The sequence below is a fragment of the Macaca thibetana genome, chromosome 6, assembly GCF_024542745.1.
Source record: "Macaca thibetana thibetana isolate TM-01 chromosome 6, ASM2454274v1, whole genome shotgun sequence".
In the NCBI taxonomy this organism is placed as follows: domain Eukaryota; kingdom Metazoa; phylum Chordata; class Mammalia; order Primates; family Cercopithecidae; genus Macaca; species Macaca thibetana.
In genome coordinates, this window is record NC_065583.1 from 58,184,048 (window position 1) to 58,206,882 (window position 22,835).

General features: G+C 34.9%; 1 protein-coding gene across 4 annotated transcripts in view; it reads left to right on the forward strand.

The window, feature by feature from the left end:
• Nucleotides 1-22,835, forward strand: part of CEP120 (centrosomal protein 120) — a 76,756-nt gene that overhangs the window by 32,267 nt on the left and 21,654 nt on the right. For all 4 annotated transcript variants that reach the window (XM_050795531.1, XM_050795532.1, XM_050795533.1 and 1 more), the window contains 9 exons: nt 716-890; nt 2,585-2,734; nt 4,104-4,286; nt 6,153-6,249; nt 6,343-6,495; nt 7,027-7,116; nt 10,920-11,012; nt 11,809-11,970; nt 16,512-16,634. In XM_050795531.1, coding sequence (XP_050651488.1) covers nt 716-890; nt 2,585-2,734; nt 4,104-4,286; nt 6,153-6,249; nt 6,343-6,495; nt 7,027-7,116; nt 10,920-11,012; nt 11,809-11,970; nt 16,512-16,634 — 1,226 coding nt within the window. The remainder of the gene's footprint in view (nt 1-715; nt 891-2,584; nt 2,735-4,103; nt 4,287-6,152; nt 6,250-6,342; nt 6,496-7,026; nt 7,117-10,919; nt 11,013-11,808; nt 11,971-16,511; nt 16,635-22,835) is intronic.

Here is a 22,835-nt window from a genome sequence, read left to right on the forward strand (position 1 = left end):
AATATGTTGAATTTTAGAGAGAACAGTTATTAACTGCCTCTTATAGTAAACTCATAATAGCCATTTTTGATCCTAAAGTTAAGGGAGAGTCTGATAATGCATGATTATCTGATTTAATAAAAAATTTCCTTCCATTGCAGTTATAGTTAGTAGTGTAAATAACTAGTAGTGGATTAAGAGTTAGATCTCTTTGCTGTAAGTTACATCTCTGTCACTGAGTAGCTGTGTGACTTAGGCCACTCACCAAGTATCTCTGATCTATAATAGGGTTGGACTAGATATCTGTCTTCTTAAGTTTTAGCCTTCTGTTATTTTAAATATGCCTACAATAACCAAAACTACTTTAAAAAGGTGATGTCATTATATCAGTAAGTCTCATATACAGCCCTTCAAATGTTAAGTTATGTGCCTCCTGGAAATAAGTTAGTGCCTGCTAGGCTACAGTCATACATATTTCTCTGTTGGTTCTGTACATTTTCTATGTGTGTTGAGAGTAAGCTCTTCTTTCACACAATTCTAGAATGGAAATTGAAACCTGGGTTATTTTGTGTGAGTTACTTTTAAGGTACTTATACCTCAATTCATATGTTCATGAGACAAAATAGCCCAATTCCTGCTTAAAGGTAAATGAGATGATAGCCTTAAACTATCTGTACAATTTAAGAGAAACTGTTAGCAAGTGTGATTGTTTTGTTTTATTTTATGTTCATTTTAGCCAGTTCTTCTGTACCTGCTTCACTGGCCCAGCCAGTGACTACATCCAATGCTTCAGAAGTAGCTTCAGGACAGAAGATTGCTGTTCCAGCAACATCACATCATTTTTGCTTTTCAATAGACTTAAGGAGTATACATGCCTTGGAGATTGGTTTTCCAATCAACTGTATATTAAGGTGTGATTTGATTTTGTTTCAAAGTATTATTTTCTGAAGAGAAAGGACTTTCCTGTGTTTGGGGAATTGCAAAGAGAAATGGTCACCAAAGAAGTTATAACATTTGTTAAATCAGTGGACTAAAAGGGGGTAAGGCTATATCCTAATGATTTTGAATTCAAACAAGGGTAGCATTGGTAGAGGAGAGGTAACTGTCTTATCTATTCTGTTATAATAATTGTAGGCATTTATAATAATTTAAGTAATATAACTATTATATGTATTTTGATATACATAATATGCCATTTAAAGTACAGTGCCTCTTAAACTTCAAAAGTGCTTTTTTTCTGGAAAAAGGTATTACCGGTCAAAATAATGGTAGTGTATTATCTGATTTTTCTATATAACTGTATTATAATGGGAGCTCATATTCCTAATACCCACATTTCATAGCTATGAATCTAAACACCATACTTAATCAGCTGTAAGTGGAATGTGTCTACATTGTTCTATATTAAGAATTTTATATAATATATATGTCAGTTAAGTAGTTTTACACAATTTGTTTTTAATGATGTTACATTTTTATAGTCTTTTGTGCCTGAGATATAAATTAAATATAATACAATAATGTGTTTAGTTTGGGGTAGTTAGCATCTCCTCATAAATTTCTTTGGAACAAGCATTAGCATTTACAAAAGTTGAGGAAATAAATTGTTAAATCCACTTAACACTCTTCATAGAATTCACTTGATACAGACTAATAGTTCTATCTTTGAATCATTTTAAGGCACTTTAAAAATGCTGACCATTTAACTTTTTCTGTTTGATAAATTTTCATACACTGCTCTCTATTGGTATGGAATTGTAGTTTGCAACTGTATCATGGAATTTGTTAGGTAACACTGGTATTTGAAAAGTTTCTCATCTGCATGACTTCCTTTATTTATTTATTTTTCTTTTAATCACTAAATCCTGTAGTGTGGTGGTAAGCATAGGGAGTTGAAACTCTAGGGCACTTAACTTTCTCAGAGATAACTTGATTTAAATGGATATGTAATTATATAGGAATTGGGTGAATACATAGAATTCTTATTGGAAAGCAGTTTTTACTATTAGTGTTTAAATTTTGGTTCTCATATATGAATAACAAGATGCAAGATTAAATTTAAATGAGCATTATAATATCTTTATATTTGGCTTTAAATACAAAGTAAGTTCAGCAGTAGTCAAGCATTCTTCCATTTAATCTAGCGTGGGTTTGTGATGAAAGGGAGAAACAGTGTTGTTATGTCACTCTCTGATTCATCCATAATACATTCAAATTGCTTGCATCCTTGCAAGATTACCATAATTACCAGATTACCCTGAATGCATCCTTTTGGAGTTGACTAAGGGCTTTTTATCCCATAAAAAATCAGGACACTATTGTATAAAATAAACTAGGTTTACAAATAAATTTAGGAAACATTTCTTGAATATTATATATGGCAGAAACTGCCTGGGTCCCTGGGAGTGCAGAGATAAAAAAAGTAGGACATGTGCCCTCAAGAAACTTACACAGATGGCAGCTTGGTATTTCTACCATGTTTCTATTAAAAAGTTATATTTGCTCATAATATTCATATTGTACTTTTTTTCTAAAAAACAGACTAAATCTCGTCTGTATACCATATCATAAGATTTTTTTTTTTTTTTTTTTTTTTTAATTCTAGGTACTCATATCCATTCTTTGGAAGTGCAGCTCCTATTATGACTAATCCTCCTGTAGAAGTTCGGAAAAACATGGAAGTTTTTCTTCCGCAATCTTACTGTGCATTTGATTTTGCAACTATGCCTCATCAGCTGCAAGACACCTTCTTAAGGTAATGCATACAGTGTATGTATGATATTATTTTAAGTCAATTCTTGAAAATTTGTATTTTATTAAAAAGGAATTCCTATAGGTTTAAATCCATAGCAGTTTATGCATTTGAGGATCAAGAAACGAATTTACTAATGATGTGTATGAAATTTGTGCATCTGCTACAGGGTTTTGCATGGTTTATTATAAAGGTTCTTTTTAGATTTTCCTATCTTATTTACCTGAATTTGTTAAAACAAACTATATGTAATGAGGGACCTTTGAAAAGTGGTCTTGCCTTTTCCTAATATAATATGGGAAGATAAAAAGCTAAGAACTAAATATTATTGTTGATTCACTGAATGAAAAAAATTGTTTTTTCTAATTTTCTGAACCTATAACTAGAGATGTTAATCTGACTATCTGAAATGGATTCATGAAAAAATCTGAGATCTGCAAAACACCTTTACTTTCTCAGAGTATCACAATTCAAATTTATACATTATTTAAAAACGAATGAAGGGTAACTTAAATCTAACCATTTGTGGTAATTACAGCATTTGAAGGTTTTTATTACATAGAAAATGGTACAAAAAATGTAATAGTAGGCCTGGCATGGTGGCTTACACCTGTAATCCCAACACTTTGGGAGGCCAACGTGAGCAGATTGCTTTGAGCCCAGGAATTTGAGACTAGCCTGGGCAAAATGGCGAAACCCTGTCTCTACAAAAAATACAAAAGTTAGCCAGCATGGTGGTATGCACCTGCAGTCCCAGCTACTCAGGGGGCTAAAACGGGAGGATCACTTGAGCCCAGGAGGTTGAGGCTGTCGTGAGTTGTGACTATGCCACTGCACAGCAGTCTGAGTGGCAGAGCAAGACTCTGTCTCAAAAAAAAAAAAGTATAGTCATGAATTACTTAAAGATAGGGATACATTATGAAAAATACATTATTAGATAATTCTATTGTTGTGAACATTGTAGAATGTATGTACTTAGACAAACTTAGACGGTATAACCTACTGTGCACCTAAGCTAGATGGTATAGCCCATTGCTTCTAGACTGCGAATCTGCACAGCATGTGACTGTACTGAGTACTGTAGGCAGTTGGATAAAGGTAAGTATTTGTGTATCTAAACAGAAAAGATGCAGTAAAAAATATGATATAATTTTATGGAACCACCATTGTATACGAGGCTCATCATTGATGGAAACATCATTTCATATTTGCTGCCTGTGAAATTTAGTGTTCAGTCTAACAATTGTGTTAGATGACATTCCAGGTAACAAAAAACATCTTTGACTCCATTAAGGGAATTCAAAGAATTTAGTTCAGAAAAGACTTTAGGTCAGAGTTGATAGGTATGAACACATGTTTCTCTCTTCCTTAGGATTCCATTACTGGTTGAACTATGGCACAAGGATAAAATGAGTAAAGATTTACTTCTGGGAATTGCGAGAATCCAGCTTTCTAATGTCTTGTCTTCAGAAAAAACTCGTTTTTTAGGTTCTAATGGTGAACAGTGTTGGCGTCAAACTTACAGTGAAACTGTGCCTATTATAGCAGCACAAGGGTAATGCATTTCACAGAATTGGTCTTTGCTTTTTCTTTTTAATTCGTTGAATGATTTTCATTAGCCAGCTACCATTTCACCCTTTTATAACCTCTTTTTTCTGATCCACCACTTCACCCTTTCATAACCTCTTTTTTCTGATCTTCTCTGACCTGTGGCAGCTATACCCCACTTTGCCCTTTAGCTTTCTGATACGCATTTCACCTCACAAAAGTCAAGAGTCTGTGCTACCATGGTATTGTAATAGTCAGATGGCTAATTATTTTCTTCCTCTCTCTAGCTTTAGAATTTTAAATGCAGGACCTATTTTTTTTTATTTTGTAATTTGAGATTAAACTTTATAATGTGTTTTATATTATTTTGCATTGGGAATGGCTGAGACTGTTTTCCCACTTAAAATATTTTACTCCTACCCCAAATCAAAAGTCTGAGGACATTATAGATATTTGGCAGTCAGAGGCGGTTTTTAAAATCATTATTGGTTTTTTTGCCCTGAACTTCATTGCCACAAAGAAAAACTTGGGTTTTTGTTAACATATTTTAAATACAGTAAAATACTTGTTGAATTATCTTTTTAAAATTAACAATAAAAGTTTAAAATTTAATTTAACATTATATATCATATGCCCTTTATTGTTAAAGACTAAAAAAAAAGATAGAAATGAGGCTCAGTAAAATTTTAGATCTAAAAGTATTATTGAAATGTCTTTCCTCACTCCTCACCATTCGTAGCCATTTTGTTTCAACTCCTATTGTTGAAGAATCTTTCTTAAAAATTAGCGTTTTTTCTGTCATCATAAGATAAAATATTAATAATGAAAGCTATTTTTAATGCTGCCTGTTTGTTATGAATATTTACTTTCATTGCCCTACTTTGTAGACAGAAAGTTTTAGGAGATTTACTTAAGTGAGAACCTTAGATACTCTCAGGAGCTTCTGTCAGATATAGTAATGCTTCATTTAACCTTATTCATTTCTTCTGAAATCTGTGAGATTACAAGAAGAAAATGTAAAAGTTGGTTAATTAAGATTTCTAATTGTGTGAGAACCATTCATTCAAGTTTTGTTTGACCAGAGCATATTTGATTTAGACAAAATCATGGTTTTGTATTGCTAATATTTTATTTTCTTCTAATATTTTCTCTTGTTTTCATTTGGCTAATGGCAAATGCTGCATGCAGTTCTATGATGCAAAGAGGTGCTCATTATGATAATACTAACATATAATTATCCTAGAAGCATTGCTTATGTGCCAATTATACCTAGAGGCATTGCTTATATCTAGTAAAATATTTATGAGTGTGTACATCCCAGGAAAAGTAGAAAAAAGAATTCAGAATAACCAATATAATCAAGAGTAGGGGAATTGTTAAGTATATTTTACTACATAAATTCATTTGTATATTTTACAGACAATAAAAAAAAATCACATTTTTAAATGAATATTATGATGTGAGAAAATGCCACTGATGTAAATAGGAAAACAAGACAAAACTATGTGAAGTCAACATGGATGTGTGCATGTATATCTATATGTAAATAAAACAGGAAGGAAATAAACTACATATTAGCAATAATTACCTGTGGGCAGTAAGACTTTAAATTTCACCTTTATACCTTTTACAACTCTTAACGGGGTCATTTTGTAGTAAACGTATGCATGTATTTAGCAGGGTGTTTGTGATGATCAGTTTATATATATAGAAGGTGTTGAAGCCTACAGAAGCTGCTGCAGTTTCAAAAACAATAGAGTTAGGTGCAGAAAATGTTGCTTACTCCCCATTGCTAAAGCACTGTGGAAATAAAAGGAAAAATAATATAAAAGTATTTCTGTGAATTTTAAGGTATTTCTTATTTTATTTGTAGATCAAATAACAGGATAGCAGATCTTTCTTACACAGTGACTCTAGAAGATTACGGACTAGTAAAAATGCGTGAGATTTTTGTCTCTGATTCATCTCAGGTAAATATAATTTAATCTTATCAAATTATTTTTTAAAAGGAATCTAATGTGCATATGTGTGTGTTTAAATGTACTTTTTGGTTCATCTCTTAGGGTGTGTCTGCCATACAACAAAAGCCATCTTCTCTTCCTCCAGCACCTTGTCCTTCAGAGATCCAGACAGAGCCTCGTGAAACCTTAGAATACAAAGCAGCACTTGAACTAGAAATGTGGAAGGAGATGCAAGAAGATATATTTGAAAATCAGGTTACTTTTTAAACGTTACTTTAAAAATTCTGTTTTGTCTACTCTGTATATTTTTCCTTCTCCATAGCAAGGTTTAATCTCTAAGTTCTGTAGGTATTTTATCTAATTTCTTTGAATGTCAACAATGCCTTACTTAAAAAAAAAAAAAAAAATTGAGAATCAAAAATACCTGAAATGTGGCAACTTGGCAGAAGCCACTCAGAATTCTGTAAACTTTCTTCATGATTATTGGGTAAAATTAGGAAGTTACTCTTTAAATTTCATGTCCTCATTTGGCACACCCTCCTGGAACTTGCATCATTAGTCTCCAAACAAGTTAGAAAGCACAACCCACTGTTAGCTTTATACTTTCCTGAAGTGAACTCAAATGGATATCATTTGCCTCAGGCATCTTTTTTTTTTTTTTTTTAAGAATAAAAAAGAATGCGTGAAAAAATCATATTAGTGATTAGTGTCGGTTCTTTGACAACTGATTCATTTATTTGACATATTTGGGGTTTTCTGGCGACTTTATTTTTCTTCCTTTTGTAGCTGAAGCAGAAAGAACTGGCTCATATGCAAGCTCTTGCAGAGGAATGGAAGAAAAGGGACCGAGAAAGAGAATCACTAGTAAAGAAAAAGGTAATAACTTGTGTAAAAGTGAGGAAGAAAAGGAAGAATATTAATGATAGTATCTTGTATTTGCATTAAAGACAGTCTCTGGAAGGAATAACTAATTATAGTGGTGATATGTTGGCATGGAAGAAGTGGATGGTGGCTCTGGATAGAAGGGAGGCATTTCACTGTAAAGTATTTTGTGCTTTTGGAATATGCAAATGTATTACCTATTCAAAAAATATATAAATATAGGCCAGGTATGGTGGCTCACACCTGTAATCCCAGCACTTTGGGAGGCTGAGGGAGGATTGCTTGAGGCCATGAGGTTGAGACCAGCCTGGACAACATAGTGAGACCCCCATCTCTTAAAGTGTGTGTGTATATGAATATACAAAAATGAATAGAGAAAAACCCTGCTGATGTGTAAAAAAGAAAAAGATAGCACATTTCAATATATATATAACTACATATTATAATCTGTAAGTTAATAAGATGCCTCAAAAATGTTTAAGCTATTTTTAAGAATTATGAAATAAGTCACTTTTTTAAAAATGATAACATGAGACCATCTGATTTTATTCCTGAAGCAAGAGCTTAATATTTGTCCATTTACACTCAAGTTATTAAATAAAACAACCCTAACAGTTAGACTTTCTTCAAATATTCTATTAATAATTTTAGGACTTTAGAAATACTCTTAGTGGTTAGTCAGTATTCAGCTTCAGATTTGAGGGGATGGCTCTACAGGTCTCCAGTGCTCCTTCTCTCTGTAACCCCATCCTCTCATCAACTCTAGTTGCCTCAGCCTCTCTAGTCTCCATTCCATTTTCTCAGCTCAGCAAGATTGCTAGTGTCTGTTTGGGTTCCCCTTTCTTGAGCTACAGTCTTCAGGCAGTAAGCTAGATATATTGTAGGGGTTGCCTTATTTATTTCCCACCTTTTAGGGATCATCGTCCTGTGCTGCCAGTTGCCCAATGGCTGAAAACAGTTGTTTCATAAATGTTGTTTAATTTGTGTTTGTAGAGGAGGGCCATTTGTCTTTTATGGGTGGAAACAGTTGCCCAATGGCTGAAAACAGTTGTTTCATAAATGTTGTTTAATTTGTGTTTGTAGAGGAGGGCCATTTGTCTTTTATGGGTGGAAACAGAAGTACACAGGCCTTTGATTTTAAAATAACCATATCAGCTTTTTCTAACTTAATTCTCACCATTAAAAACTTGAATAACCAGTGAACTTTTTAAAAAGCTGAAAGACAAAAATAAGAGTACATCAAAGTCTCTATTCTTTAGAAAAGTTCAGATAATCAATATTACAATAATTAGAAGCCCTGACATACATTTTAACATTATACTAGTTATCTTGTTATTTAAGAGTGAGTTTTATATTAAGTAATATTTATAGACCTCACCTATTAGATATTCATTGAATCTGGGGGAGCTGGAAAATACCATTTTAATTTTAAACATTTTAGCCTAGCCTTTTAGACAAGATGAGTTTATCCTTGAACCATTTTTCTTCATTGCTGTTAAAGAGTATTTTAGTATTGAGGTCTACAAAATTCAAATCAGGAAATATTTGAAAAGTTAATAAAATTACTAGAAACGTGACAAAAATTCAATTTGTGCCATAATTAAACTTTCTGTGAAAACTCACCAAGTAATTTTTGGTTTATTGTCATTTTGGTAATAATGATCTTTTCAGCTAAAATTTGTAATTGGTTTCCATTTATACAGCTTCTACTCTTTCAGCCTGGAATGATGAGTTCCTGGCTAGTTAATAACTCCAGTCAGAAAACAATGTGATGCCTACCTAATAAGTGATTGTGCTGTTTACTCAAATTAATCATATGGTAAAGGTAGATTTGAGATTGAGATTTGCCATTTTCTTTCAACTTAAGTGCATTTTTGGGACCAAATACTTTAATTCATTTGTCTTAAAGTATCCTGTCTTGCATGGGATCAGTTTTTCTTTTAAATTTTTTCAACCACTACAAAATAAAGTCAGTAGTGAGAAAAAAAAAAAAGTTGCTTTTCAGTATGATCAAATATTTTAAAGCTAAATACTCAGACTCTCACTATAGTATTTTTTAAATGTCAATTTTATGTGAGCCTTTTCTGTTTATTTTTGTTTTGTTTACCTAATTTTTTTTTAAATGATATATAACTTCTTTCATACTTTGAAAATTTACCTGAAGGAGTAAATCTCTACGTCGTTCATGTTCTGCCCTCTGGAGCAACTGAGATATACTCTGTCTTACATATGACTGTCCATCAGATAGCTGAAGATAGTCATTACCCACGTAGAAGGAAGACCTCAGTTCTACATAAGGGAGCATGAGGAAGTGTTCTGTAGATAAGATCATGCTTTCACTTTGGTGAAGATTGGTGGATATTGCCAGGTAGACTCAAAAGGTATTCCAGACACAGCCCCTATAGCAAAAGGCAAAGAAGTTTGAAATAGACTCTGCATTAAGAAAATTATAAGTAGTTTGATGTTGGAAGAGGGGAGGAAAGAATGTGCCTCAAGAAATAAGAGAAGTTGATGCCCCGGAGAATAAATGATCTCATAATCCATTATGTAGAGTTTAGACTAGGTACTGTAGGGTTTTTTTAACCAGGCCTTCCTGAGAGAATGAAGCCCTTAATACCCTAAGGGATCCATTATTGGTAATAAATTAACTTTATCCTACGCATCTAAAATGGTAGTTATGTACCATTTTAGGAGAGGATGGAGAAAATAATTAAATCATTTTCTGTGTTTTGTGTCTCAGATGATAAACCCTGGTTGAGAAAGGTAGAAATATCAGAATTTTTTTAAATGAAGATTTTTATATAAAATAAGATAATTAGGTTTTCATTCTGTAACGATAATTCTGATGGAAGTATAGTGGATAGAATAGAGGAATGTGAAACTAATGTCCAGGAGACCAGGAAAGCAATATGTCTTAAAGAAAACGAAAGCCAAAAACTTACAGTAGCGAAAGGTTATGGAGAAAAGATGGGTGTTATAGAGATGATTTTAAGGAGGTTTAGGACCTCAAGCGCTAAGACGTCCTCACGGCTGCTCACAATCCTACTGCTTTCCCTAGTCAATTCATTTTCTCACTCACCAGAACAGTTAAGTTTTTGTCTTAACAGACAATCCTTCCTCATCCTTACTCAGTTTATCTCTGTCTTTGAAACACTTCCTCTACTTGGCTTCTTTGACTATACTTTTTTTGGGGTCTATACTTTACTACTGTTGTATTCCGCTGTCTTCACTGGTCTCTCTTTCCTAATTTTCATGCTAGATTCTCCTCATGTTGGCTTTATTGGCTTGTCCCAGAGCCCTGTCCTCAAATATCATCTTTTCTTCTCTCAGTATGCTCACTCCTTTGATGATTTCATTCAGTCTCTTGGCATTATATACACCAAGACACCCACCACACACACACCCCCATCCCCTTCCTTCTTCCCTGGACTCTGCACTTGGCTATTTAGTTGCTTACACTACATACGCATTTCAAATTTAACAGTCTTTTGTTTCCATCCTCTGTAAATTTAGATTAAGTCTAATATATTAGAGGATGTGGAAATCATAATATATGAATAACAGTTAAAATTTGTGTTTATCTTGGAGAAGAAAAAAGACCAGAAGGAGGAAATATGGCCATCACCAGTCTCAAATTCATAAAAGCACATTTTTTCTTTGAATTGGAGGATGTAAGTTGTGACTTTCCTATTCTCAGGTCCTGTGTTTCAGTGAAATGATACATATTTTTGAATTTGTGTGTGTTTTAAGTTTGGGAGAAGGTAGGTAACTTTTTTTTTTTTAATACTATATTTTAGGTGGCTGAATATACTATTCTAGAAGGAAAACTTCAAAAAACTCTAATTGACTTGGAGAAGAGAGAGCAGCAGCTTGCTAGTGCGGAATCAGAGGTATTTCATTCATCTATCATATATTTTTTTTTTTCCAGCATAGAGGGATTTCTTGCAAAGTAGAAATACTATTTTGAAAGTTAGGTGCAAAATAGTCCCGAGAGAGAATGATTCAGGATGGGCTGCTTATAAGAATGAGACAGCAAAGACTGGAACTAGAGGGATTCCATTTATGGGAATCTTACATAATTATTTACAAAGAGGTGGCAAGTGGTGTTATTAGTAAGCATGTCATCTATCATATATCTTTATTTCACAGTCTATATATGAAATTCTTACTGTTTATTACTTTGTGCTCTATATATTTCGTGAAAATTGTCTCTTAGACATGCAGAAAACTGCTGTTCAAACTGCTATTCAGCGTATCTTACATATTAGAATAGGTAGAAAAGTATGTCAGAGTGTTTAAACTTAATAGTGTAGATATGTTCCTAATACTAAGGCTCTATTCTGTGCGATTAGGCAAGAATCAGACGTTTCTAAAAGAGAAACTTGGGCATATTTGCTTACACAATTAAAAAGGTTTTATTCAAATGGAAATGTTAAGTGGTTAGGGTTTTGAAGTGAATTTATACAAATTGTTTATAGATTTTTATATGTGTGTATAATAGTATTAAACAGTGATTGAAAATTTATAATGGTACAGTTGAACATTAACTGTCTAATAACTGAAAAAGATGTGAAAATAAATTTGTAAATATCCTGAACATTTGAGTGTATAGAAAGATATTGGAATATTGAATAGTATAATACAGCTAGTAATAAACCAACCTCTTAAAGATGCCTTTGTTTTAAGCTTCAAAGAGAAAAAAAGGAACTGCAATCAGAACGTCAACGGAACCTGCAAGAACTGCAGGACTCTATCCGTAGGGCCAAAGAGGACTGTATTCACCAAGTAGAACTAGAAAGGTTAAAAATCAAACAGCTTGAAGAGGATAAACACCGCCTTCAGCAACAGGTTGGATAACGTACTTATCATCTTTTTATACTTAGTTTATTTGCATTCTAATAATAAGAGAAATAGTTCACTACTAAAAAGTGGTAAAATTCACAGTAATTTAGACTATTAATCATATTTATTGCGCTGAGATTCAAATATACTTTAAGTTGGATCTTCTAACTGTTTTGTGTGAAATTGTGCATATTTCAGGTCATTTCCAACTTAAATCTTTTTCTGATAAGTCTTCTTTAAGCAAACAGATATTCTTCATGTAGCACTAAACCAAATTCATTTAAGGACCAAATTTAGTTAAGATCCAAATTTCATAAGAGAATTGTCAGTGTTCCTATTTCCTCTCCTCATACTCAGTAAAACTGATTGATATAATCAACACTGTTGTCCTTGTTTTTGTATTTTCTCTTCTCAACTTCCACATCACCACTCTCTTTTTTTTTCTTTCTGGCCACCCTCAGGCTCTTTTGCAGGCTTGTCTTCCTTTAACCGTTACATGTTGGACTTCCTCCAAGCTCAGGACTTACTTTCTGCAAAAACAATCTTATTCATGATTTCATGCCCATGATTTCAGAGACAATCTGTACATCTGGGGACTTTCACATCCAGGGTCATATCCAAGACCTTACCTTTGCCCTCTAGACCCATATACCTGATTGCCTCTTTGGCATCTCTATTCAGATGTCTTAAAGGCATTTAAAACCCATTGTGGCCCTTCTCTCCATACTTGACCTTCTACCTGTAAATGTTCTTTGTTTCAGTGATGGGCCCCTCTAATCTACTCCTCATGTTGTAGCCAGAATGATATTTTTAAAATTTGGGAATCTTGATACTCTCCTCTTTAAAATCTTTCAGCATTGTCTCATTGCTCATAGGACAAAGATCAGAATCATTGCCTTGTCCTGCAGCCCTCTGCATAGATCAGAGCCTGTCTCTCTGACTTCATCCCACACTCTTGTGCCTGTGCTGTATACTCTCTGGCCATGCTTGTCTTCCATCAAGTTCTCAGGCATGCCATGCTCGCTTCACCCACAGGATCTTCATGTTTGCTGCATTATCTGGGCCTGGTGTACTCTGTTCCTCTTTCGGTTTTAAGCTAAAGCATCACCTACTCCTAGAAATCTTCCCTATTTCATGCTCCCCAAGTCTAGGTCAGGTTTTCATTTTATGGTCTCATAGGACATTATTCTCCTATTCTTTTTCTTTATGATATGTCATATCAGTTTGTTTTTATTTTCATTAGCATGATAATTTAATCAGTATCAGATTGTTTGCTCCATGAAAACTGTATCCCAGGAGTCCAGGCCAGTTGTCAACACATAATAGGGGCTCAATAAATATTTGCTTAAAAAAAAAGAATCAAGCTGTTAAAAATTAAGCTTATCTTTCTTGAAAAATTCCAGTGTAGATTAGATATGTATGATGAATGCCTCCCAAGTCTTCAGTAAATTTTCTCATGAACAGTTTCCACAGCAGCACAGGGCCATTATTTAGGTGGTTGTAAAAATATGAATTTGATTGTTACCAAGTAGGGTAGTCTCGTTTAAAATACAAAAGATAAAGTTGTAAAAGTGAGCACTTGTGGTGGGATTCACCAGTAATGCTTGTCTTCTTCCACTTAGCAGGAAGATTCAACCATCTAGAACAAAGGCTCTTAACACGTATTAGAGTCACCAGGAGAGCTCTTGAGAAATACGCATGTTTGTACCTTGTCTAAGACTGGTATAAGCAAGGCACGGTGGTTCACACTTGTAATCCCAACACTTTCAGAGGCCAAGGTGGGAGGATTGCTTGAGCCCAGGAGTTCAAGACCAGCCTGGGCAACATGGCAAAACTGCACCTTTGCAACACATATAAAAATTAGCCAGGCATGGTGGTGCACACCTGTGGTTCCAGTACTCAGGAGTCTGAGGTGGAAGCATCACTTGAGCCCAGGAGGTCAAGGCTCTAGTGAGCCGTAATCACAACATTGCACTCCAGCCTGAGCAACAGAATGAGACACTTTCTCAAAAAAAAGAAAAAAGACTTGCAGATAGTGTTGTATACTGTGTAGTTTACTTCTTTGTAGGAATAACTAACTTTGGTGGGAAGAACTGGTATTTTGGAAAAATTACCCGGAGCACACTTCTATTCTTGAACTACTGTTCTAAAACCTGGGGGAAAAAAGGGGAGGTAAGAAGGACAGGAGGAGTTACCAAGATGCCCAGATTGCTAAGTCCATGACTGTATGCATTTCACATTTTAGGTATGGAAAAGCTCTTTGGACCCTTACCTTGACCATGTTACATGTATTATACACACAATTCTAACTAGACTGGCAGAAGGGACAGTTAAATACACTGTCAGTGAGAGCTGATGAAGATAAAGTATCTGTACTCAAATAGATTATAGCAGGCACCAGAACTCAAATCACTATATTTATGGATCACTTAGCAAAGGAAAAAGAGCCCAACATGCCTTAATAGCTTACTGCTTTATAACCCTATTGTAACAAGAATTGTTTATGATAATGTTCTGGAATTGTGAAGAAACTACCAAATTTAATGTTTTCTTAGCTTTTGTTTAAAACAGAAAAGTGAGAGACTTTAGAAAGGTTTTCTTTTCAACTTTGGATGTTAAAAAATAGGTAAACTTCTGTCATATGGAAAATTCTCATGTATGGAACACCACATTTCCTAAAGATGCTAGATAAATCCTAATTATTACTGATGATTTCCATTTTTGCCGCATATTTTCTTAGTATTAATATTTCAGATTTAGGTAAGTCCTACGCCTTAGGGAAGAGATAATTGGTTTATCTAATGATGGATAGTCATAGCAGTACATGTTTTTGGAAAACATCTTCAGCAACCTTTGTTCGCATTTCAAAAAAAAGTCTCAAGAAGAACATCTTCGTACCTTTTTTTAGAAAAAATTTGAAACTATTCTAAAAGAAATTTGAATGTTCAGTCAAGGCTGACTGTCGTGTCATTTTGTTTTTCAGGAAGTATTGACTGCTTTAATGAAAGCATTATTCAAGGGGATGAAGAGGTCTGAAGTCGCTTTTTGCCCCTGCTACTGACTTAGCTCATTAGGTCTTTGACACTACCTTGATTTAGCTTCTTTGACTTTCAGGTTTTTTTTTTTTTTAACCTATTAGTATGAAGGAATTGAACCAAATAATCTTTAAATTACCTTAACTTGTAATAGTATCTGAATTTGTAAAATTCATACGGTACCAAACTATAGAAACAAGAAATGCTACATTAAAATTGAGCTTATTTTTATTTACATGGATACTTATCTGGCATATCTGTAATGCTCAGTCTTTTTTTGGCAGGGGGTCAGGATTATTCATTTTTTTCACATTTTCATTACATTGGGCCAGGCAGAGTCATGCACCAGAGTATTGATGATTATGTTATTCTTTTGCTTTCAAACAGAATTGGGATCCAGGTTGTCACTGTCTCTAAATTCAAGATCTGGAGCAGAATCAGAAGAGGTTGACCACTGCTGCTGGGGGCTAGGGGTCTCTGGGAAAAAGGAGTCAGCATGGAGCTGACTATGGAGGCCTTATGTTCCAGGGCTCCATTGGGGTACCCGAGGATCTTCCATGTGACTCAGAGGAGCTCCTCAAAACACAGGCCTGGAGTTAGAACTTAGGAATTGGAAGGACGACCACATTTGTAAAGACAGAACCTGAAAAGATGTCATCCTTCCATCTGTATCCCAGAATCCTGTGTAGGCCTTCTCCTTAAGCAGAGGGCCAGGGTTGGGTTGTTGGCCTCAAAGTAGTCCGGTAAAAGTCTGGAAACTTGTCACCATCTCTTCTTTATGCTCCTGTGCTTTGGACACTGGGCACTTGCTTTAGACTATTCCTGATTGTTTATCCTCAACTTTTCAAATTCAAGAAATTTCCATTCTTTTAGTAAACTGAATCTCACGGTCACTCCTTGATTTACTTAACTGGGCTGATGGTTTTTCTGGTTTATTTTTCCTTCTTTGTTTTCTGAGCATTTCTAGTAATTTTAGCCTGAAATCTCTTTCTCTGTTTTTATTCCTGAGTCTTCTCCTGAGATTCTTTTCCACTGTAGCTGTAGGGCCTAATCCTGGGTTGGCAGAGAACTTGCACTTACTCTGCTCTAATGGAATCCAGGAGAGACAGAGTTGCCTTAGTGTTGAAATGTGTTTGCTCATCTCTGCTTCTGTTGGTCTCTTGCTGAATTTTTTCTTACATGCGACATCTTAGTGTAAGTGTAAAAAAAGTGTATTTCTGAAGGTAACTTTTAAATTTGACATTTGAGCTTTACCAAAAACATTTTCATGATACTGTTTGATAAGAAATTTCATACTCTTCAAAAGTTTTTGTATAATCAGTTGATTTACTGAATTTTTAATGACTAAGGATCTTTATTTTCGTCATTATACCTTAGCAGTTTTCCAGATTTTCTACTATGAGCATGCTTTAGAATAAAAAAAAAAAAAAGAAAGACCCTGTTGAATTGAATTCTTTATTGTTAAACTTTGCATATCATTGTTTTGAAATGGCTAAACTTTTTTTAATACAGCTTAATGATGCTGAAAATAAGTATAAGATTTTGGAAAAGGAGTTCCAACAGTTCAAGGACCAGCAAAACAACAAACCAGAAATCCGTCTACAGTCTGAAATAAATCTTCTCACCTTGGAAAAGGTACACATGTTAATTTTGCACAGTTTAACTAGTCCCAGTGATCAATTTATAAAATCAATAAATAATGTGTATACAATGTAATAATGTTTTGCTGTAGTGTTCTGATGTCAACGCATGAGAGAATTAAAGGCACATGATATTATTAGTACTTGAATTTCTTGGCTTATGTCAGTTGTAGCTTATACAAATTAGAGTCCTTGGTTGCAGACATCTCAGAATTGACTAACTCTAGTAAGGAAGGAATTTACAAAACTTTCAGGAGGCTAAAGAACTAGTTTCAGAATATGGGCAGGATAGGGGAAGCAAGGCATAGCCAAGATCCTGTCAGAAAACAGTCTACTTTGGATGCTCCTGTTGGTGCTGTCACTGCCATGTCACTGGATTCCCTGCTCTCTGATTCTAGTGTTATGCTGTTGAACTGTTTTGTGGTAGCCATTGTGAGTATTCTCTCCATGTATCACCCCTGTAGATTCGATGTCCTAGATAGGAGTATTCATTTGAACTACAGACTTGCACTCTGTCTGTCAGCTAGAAAGAAGGGATGGTTGTCTTACTTTGTTTTCTATTGTTGGAAGCCATGTTCTTCTCATTTAAATTGAGATTCCTCCACAAACAGAATGTTCAGGTGCTAGGCATTAAAAATGTGTAATGTCCATTAGACAATCTAAGTTTGACAATATGTGTTCTTGCATTTTATGATTTGATAACTTTTAGGCATGATTAAAAAAATATAGCATTCAGAGGAAAATAACACAGGTAATACATAGGAAAATTACCTTCAAAGTTTAAGGATTTGATTGTGCCAGCCATTCCCTGTCTTTTCCTACTCAGCTTTGTGTTGAAGGTTTCCTTGCCCTCATAGACTCGCCACCAGGGGGCACTAGCAGAAGACTGGTGGGTGGAAGTTGGATCTATGCTGCAGTAGTTTTTTCCATCTCTCTCCTTCCTTTATTTTGACCCGCAGTAGTAGAATCTTTTTATGGTTCCATGTCCCATCAGAGAGCCCTTCTCTCCAGCTTTCTTCCTCACTGTCGTCGTAGTTCACTGGACAACAGAGCTCCGGTGAGCGTTTCCTTTGGGCATTTCTATAGTTTGGCTCTGTGTCCCCACCCAAATCTCATCTTGTATCTCCCATAATTCCCAGATGTTGTGGGAGGGACCCGGTGGGAGATAATTGAATCATGGGGGCAAGTCTTTTCTTGTGCTGTTCTCTTGATAGTGAATAAGTCTCCCAACATCTTATGGCTTTAAAAAATGGGAGTTTGGCTACACCAGCTCTCTCTTTGCTTGCCACCATCCACATAAAATGTGACTTGCTCCTCCTTGCCTTCTACCATGATTGTGAGGCTTCCCCAGCCACGTAGAACTGTGAGTTCTCCATTAAACCTGTTTCCTTTGTAAATTGCCCAGTCTCAGGTTTGTCTTTATCAGCAGTGTGAAAACAAACTAATATAGGCATCATGTTGACATTCAAAAAGTTTCAAATGTTGGAGCATTTTAGATTTTCGGATTAGAGATGCTGAACCTGTAGTAGTAGTTTACAAAATAAGGCTAATAAGAGAATGCTGGAAGTAAAGGTAATTTTTGGCCATATGGGGGAAGGTCTTAGATGCTAAGTTAAAGAATTCAAATGTTATCTGGTAAGAAAAGTCGATGTTACTCCCAAGTTTGTAAGATTGGTGTAGTGGATGTTAATAGAAATGAGTTTTGATGAATCGTAATCAGAAAGCAACACTGGGGGCTGCGTGCAGTGGCTCATGCCTGTAATCCCAGCACTTTGAAAGGCACGGTGGGCAGATTGCTTGAGCTCAGGAGTTCAAGGCCAGCCTGGGCAACATGGAGAAACCCTGTCTCTACAGGAAAAAAAGAAAAATATATATATATATATATATATATATATATATAAAAATGTGTATTATATGTACATTATATATATGTGTATATATACACACATACACCTATATATGTGTATATATACACACATACACCTATATATGTGTATATATACACACATACACCTATATATGTGTATATATAATGTACATACACCCTAGCTGGATGTGGTGGTATGTACCTGTTGTCCCAGCTACTCAGGAGGCTGAGGTGGGAGGAGCACTTGAGCCCAAAGAGGTTGAGACTACAGTGAGCCATGATCCCACCACTGCACTTCAGCCTGGGCGACAGCAAGAACTTATCTCAAAAAAAAAAAAAAACAAAGTAGCATTGGAGAGTGAGAGATAGACTTCCATGTTTGGGAAAATGGACTAAAGAATAACAATCACAGCCAAGAGTACTTTGAGAGAAGTAGTGTCTGGTGTCTGCTAAAGTGTGGCAGGGAGAGAAAGACTATGGAATAGCTTCAAAATCTTTTACTTAATAAATCCAGCACTCAGATCCTTAAAGCTTATGTTGAGATACTATAATCTGACAGTAGGCTGTGGAATAGATTCCTTTAGGAACTTTTAATACTTATTGTGTACTTTTTATACTTATTTCAGAACTACCATAATCCAAACTAAATTCTAAACTTTCCAAGGCAGAAACCATGTTATAGCTATTTTCATATTACCTGTTCTTAGGACAGCACACTGTACCTTATAGCACTGAGTAAACATTTTGTTAATCATGATGATGAACCAGCACCATCTTTGCTACTCAGAATTTTCATTTATTCATTTATTCAGCAAAAATTAATGGAGGGCATGTCGTCATCTTGGTACAAAACTGTTTTGAGATGTTAAGTTGCTGCTAATCATTCCACCAGCTATTTATTGAGTACTTTCTGTGTTCCTAGGATTATAGTTAGTCTTGCATTGAACAAGACAGATTCCTCAGGGAGATCCATTATAGAGGAGAGAGTAAAAAAAGAACGAGATCATTTTTGTTTATGTCAAACATAAAAGTAATAAAAAAGGTGATGTCATATTGAATGTGGCGATGTAGGTGGCCTGTCAGGATAGATACTACCCAACATAAGGTGGTTAAGGAAGGCCTTTTTGAGGAGGTAACTGACATTTTAATTGGGACCTGTGAGAAGAGAAGGAGCTAGCAATATGAAAAGCTATGGAAGGTGTCCAGGGAACAGCTAGCTACAAAGGAACTGAAGTGGGACTAAGCCTGGATTGTTTGAGGTTGAGGACGAAGGCCATCCTAGAGCATGAGGGAAGGAGAATATACAAGATGAGGTTCAAAGTATGGGCCATTAAAGCCATGACAAGGAGTTTAGGTTTTTATTCTAATAGAGTTATAGTATAATAGTCCTTAACAGTATGAAAATGAGCCACATCACCTTGGTTCAAATCCTAGCTCTGCCACTTGGTTTACTTCTCTGTACTTATTTCCATATCTTTTAAATGGAGGTAGTAAGGTAATAAGGTCGATGACAGATTTAAATGACTCAGTATTTGTAAAATGCTAAGCACAGAACCTAGGACATTGTTTTACTTAAATCCTGTGTTTGTAAATATAAGAGTTAAGTAAATAATGAGATACCATTGAATGGTTTTAAGTAGGAGAGTAACTAGATCTTTACATTAAGGAAAAAAAAATATTCATCTAGTGTGTAGGAAATGTGTATTAGAGGACAAAACCTGTCTCTTTGGCTTATGACCCATATATTCAACTGCCTACCCAACATCTTTTCTTGAATGCCTTAGAACTGTAGTTCTCAAACTTTTGGACTCAGGGTCCCTTTATTGATAATCACTGTATTAGAAATGGTAAAAAATACCTAGATAACGTTTTTATGAAAAGTATTTTCTAAAACAAAAAATTGAGAAGAGTAACATTGTTTTACTATTTTACAAATCTCTTTAGTGTCTGGATAATAGACATCTGAATTCTTATATCTGATTTTGAATTCACTCTGTTGTGATACTATACATCATGTAGCCTCTGGAAAACTCCAGTGTACATTCATAGAAGAATGAAAGTGGAAAAGACAAATAATCTTTTGGTATTATGAAAATAGTGTCCATCTCCTGGACCCGTGGAGGTCAGTCTTCAAGATATCCCAGAATGTCCAAAACTAAACTCAGTCATCTCCCTGAAATACATTTTTCATCTAGTGTTTCTGAACTCAGTAAATGTTTCTGTAGCCTGTTAACTGCCAAGCTATCTTGGGGTACTCTTATGCCCACATTGATTTAATTGCAAGTCTTAATTGATTCTTTTTCTTACCTGTTTGGACAGTCTCTTCATTCTTCTGCCAGTGAACTTGAATCCAGCTGGACATTTCCTACTTCTAAAGTATTTCTGTGTTTATAAATATGAATTCTGTTGTACCTACCAGAAATATTTAAAGCACTCATTGGATAATGTCACATTGATTCTCAGAAGATCTATTACGTGGGTATCTAAGAGTACTTCTCTTTTACCCCGGGGAAATTTAAAGACCAGAAATCAAAATAGTAACAGAGGTATTATCTTATTCATCCCTGAATATAGACTGGTTGACTAGTAATATCCACGATAAAAATAAATTTTAAATGACTTTTAAAATTTCTTCCTACGCTTTTATCAAAAGGATAAAAATCATTAAACATATTAAAGGTATAAGCAGTACTGTGAGCTTGCATTGAGAGAGAAAAGTACATAATTGATTTGCCTCTATTTTAGACTTAATACATTCATCCAGCATGTTTAAGGTGCCTAGTGAAACAAGGCTTTTCAGCTCTTCTGAAAATTCCTTGTAAATCTTTTTGGAGCCAGAAGAGGGCAGAATCTTATTTCTTAAAATAGTGACAAAGAGATAATTGCACAAAAAGAAAGACCCAAGTTAAAAAGTATCTGATTTTTCTCATTACCTATTCTTTTCAGTGTAATATGCATATTCCCATTTTTTTACTGGAATTGTCTGAAAATAAGTTAACATAAACATATAGTTTTAGCAAATGGAATTGTTGATTCTTTTTACAGGTTGCGTATCCCTTATCCAAAATGCTTGGGACAAGAGGTGTTTCCAGTTTTAGATTTTTTTGAATTTTGGGATGTTTGCATTGTATTTACCTGTTTAGCATCCCTGATCTGAAAATCTGAAGTCTGAGATGCATTTCTTATGTGTCATGTCAGTGCTGAAAAGGTATTGGATTTTGGAACACTTCGGATTTTTGGATTAGGGATACCCAACTTGTATTGTGTAAGAAGTGAGTATTAGTTTATGGTTTTCTTTCAGTTAAGAAATTTTTTAATATATATATAGCTTAAATAATGGGGACTTTAAAAATGAAACGTGGAAGGCATATAATTTAGTAGGGCCTACAGAGGCTGAAAAGACTGAAGATATATTGAAAGAACATAGATATTTTTAATTAAGCTAAAATTTATGTACGTAAGAATATTTGGCAAGTATCTACTATATGCCACCCCTGACTTGGGGCAAATGGGAAAGTAAGAGAAAAATCAAAGATAGGAAGAGAAAACTTACATTATCCTTTTGGGACTTCCTTTTGAGACTTCACTTAAAGAGTTCGTAAAGTAATTGGGAGATTAGTCAGAGAGCAGTAAATGACCATGAATAATCAAACTCCAAGGAATGTGGTAGAAACCATTTGGCGTTCGGAATCTAGTAGTTTTATGACAGCTTCATGTAGAGGTAGAATCTGAGCTAAGCCTTAAGATTTAGGTAAGCAGAGGAAAAAGAATTGGCAGGCTCAGGAAGTAACTTGGGCAAGGAGTGGGGAAGACACAGGGGACACAAACCTGGTTGGAGTCGGTTTCCTGTTGAGGAAAGCAGGTTGAGCAGATAGGACAGATACTATATTTTGCAATGCCTTCAATCCTAGGTCAGGTAGTTTAGGTTTAATACTGCAGATAAATAGTAGCTACTATAGATTTATTTAATAGTAGTTTTTACAAGATTTGTAGATAGAATAGATTTGAGGCTGGGGAGGCTGGAGAGACAAGAGAACCTCTTATAGTCAAGATGAGTTGAGAAGAACCTGGGCTAAGGAAGTAGTGGTAGGAATATAAAGGAATAGAATTTGAAAAGATTTCAAGAGAGAAATGTAGAGTTCCTTGTGACAGAATTGACCTGGGAATAGCAGATTAAGAGACAAAGACAATGCCATACGTCTAGTAAAGAACTAGAATTGTAGGTGTATCAAGGGTAGAAATAGGGAGATTGGAAACCAGTGAATTTTCATCTATGCTTTGAGTTTTACTAGCCTCTGAATGGACTGTAGGTACTGAGCTGAGTTTTTC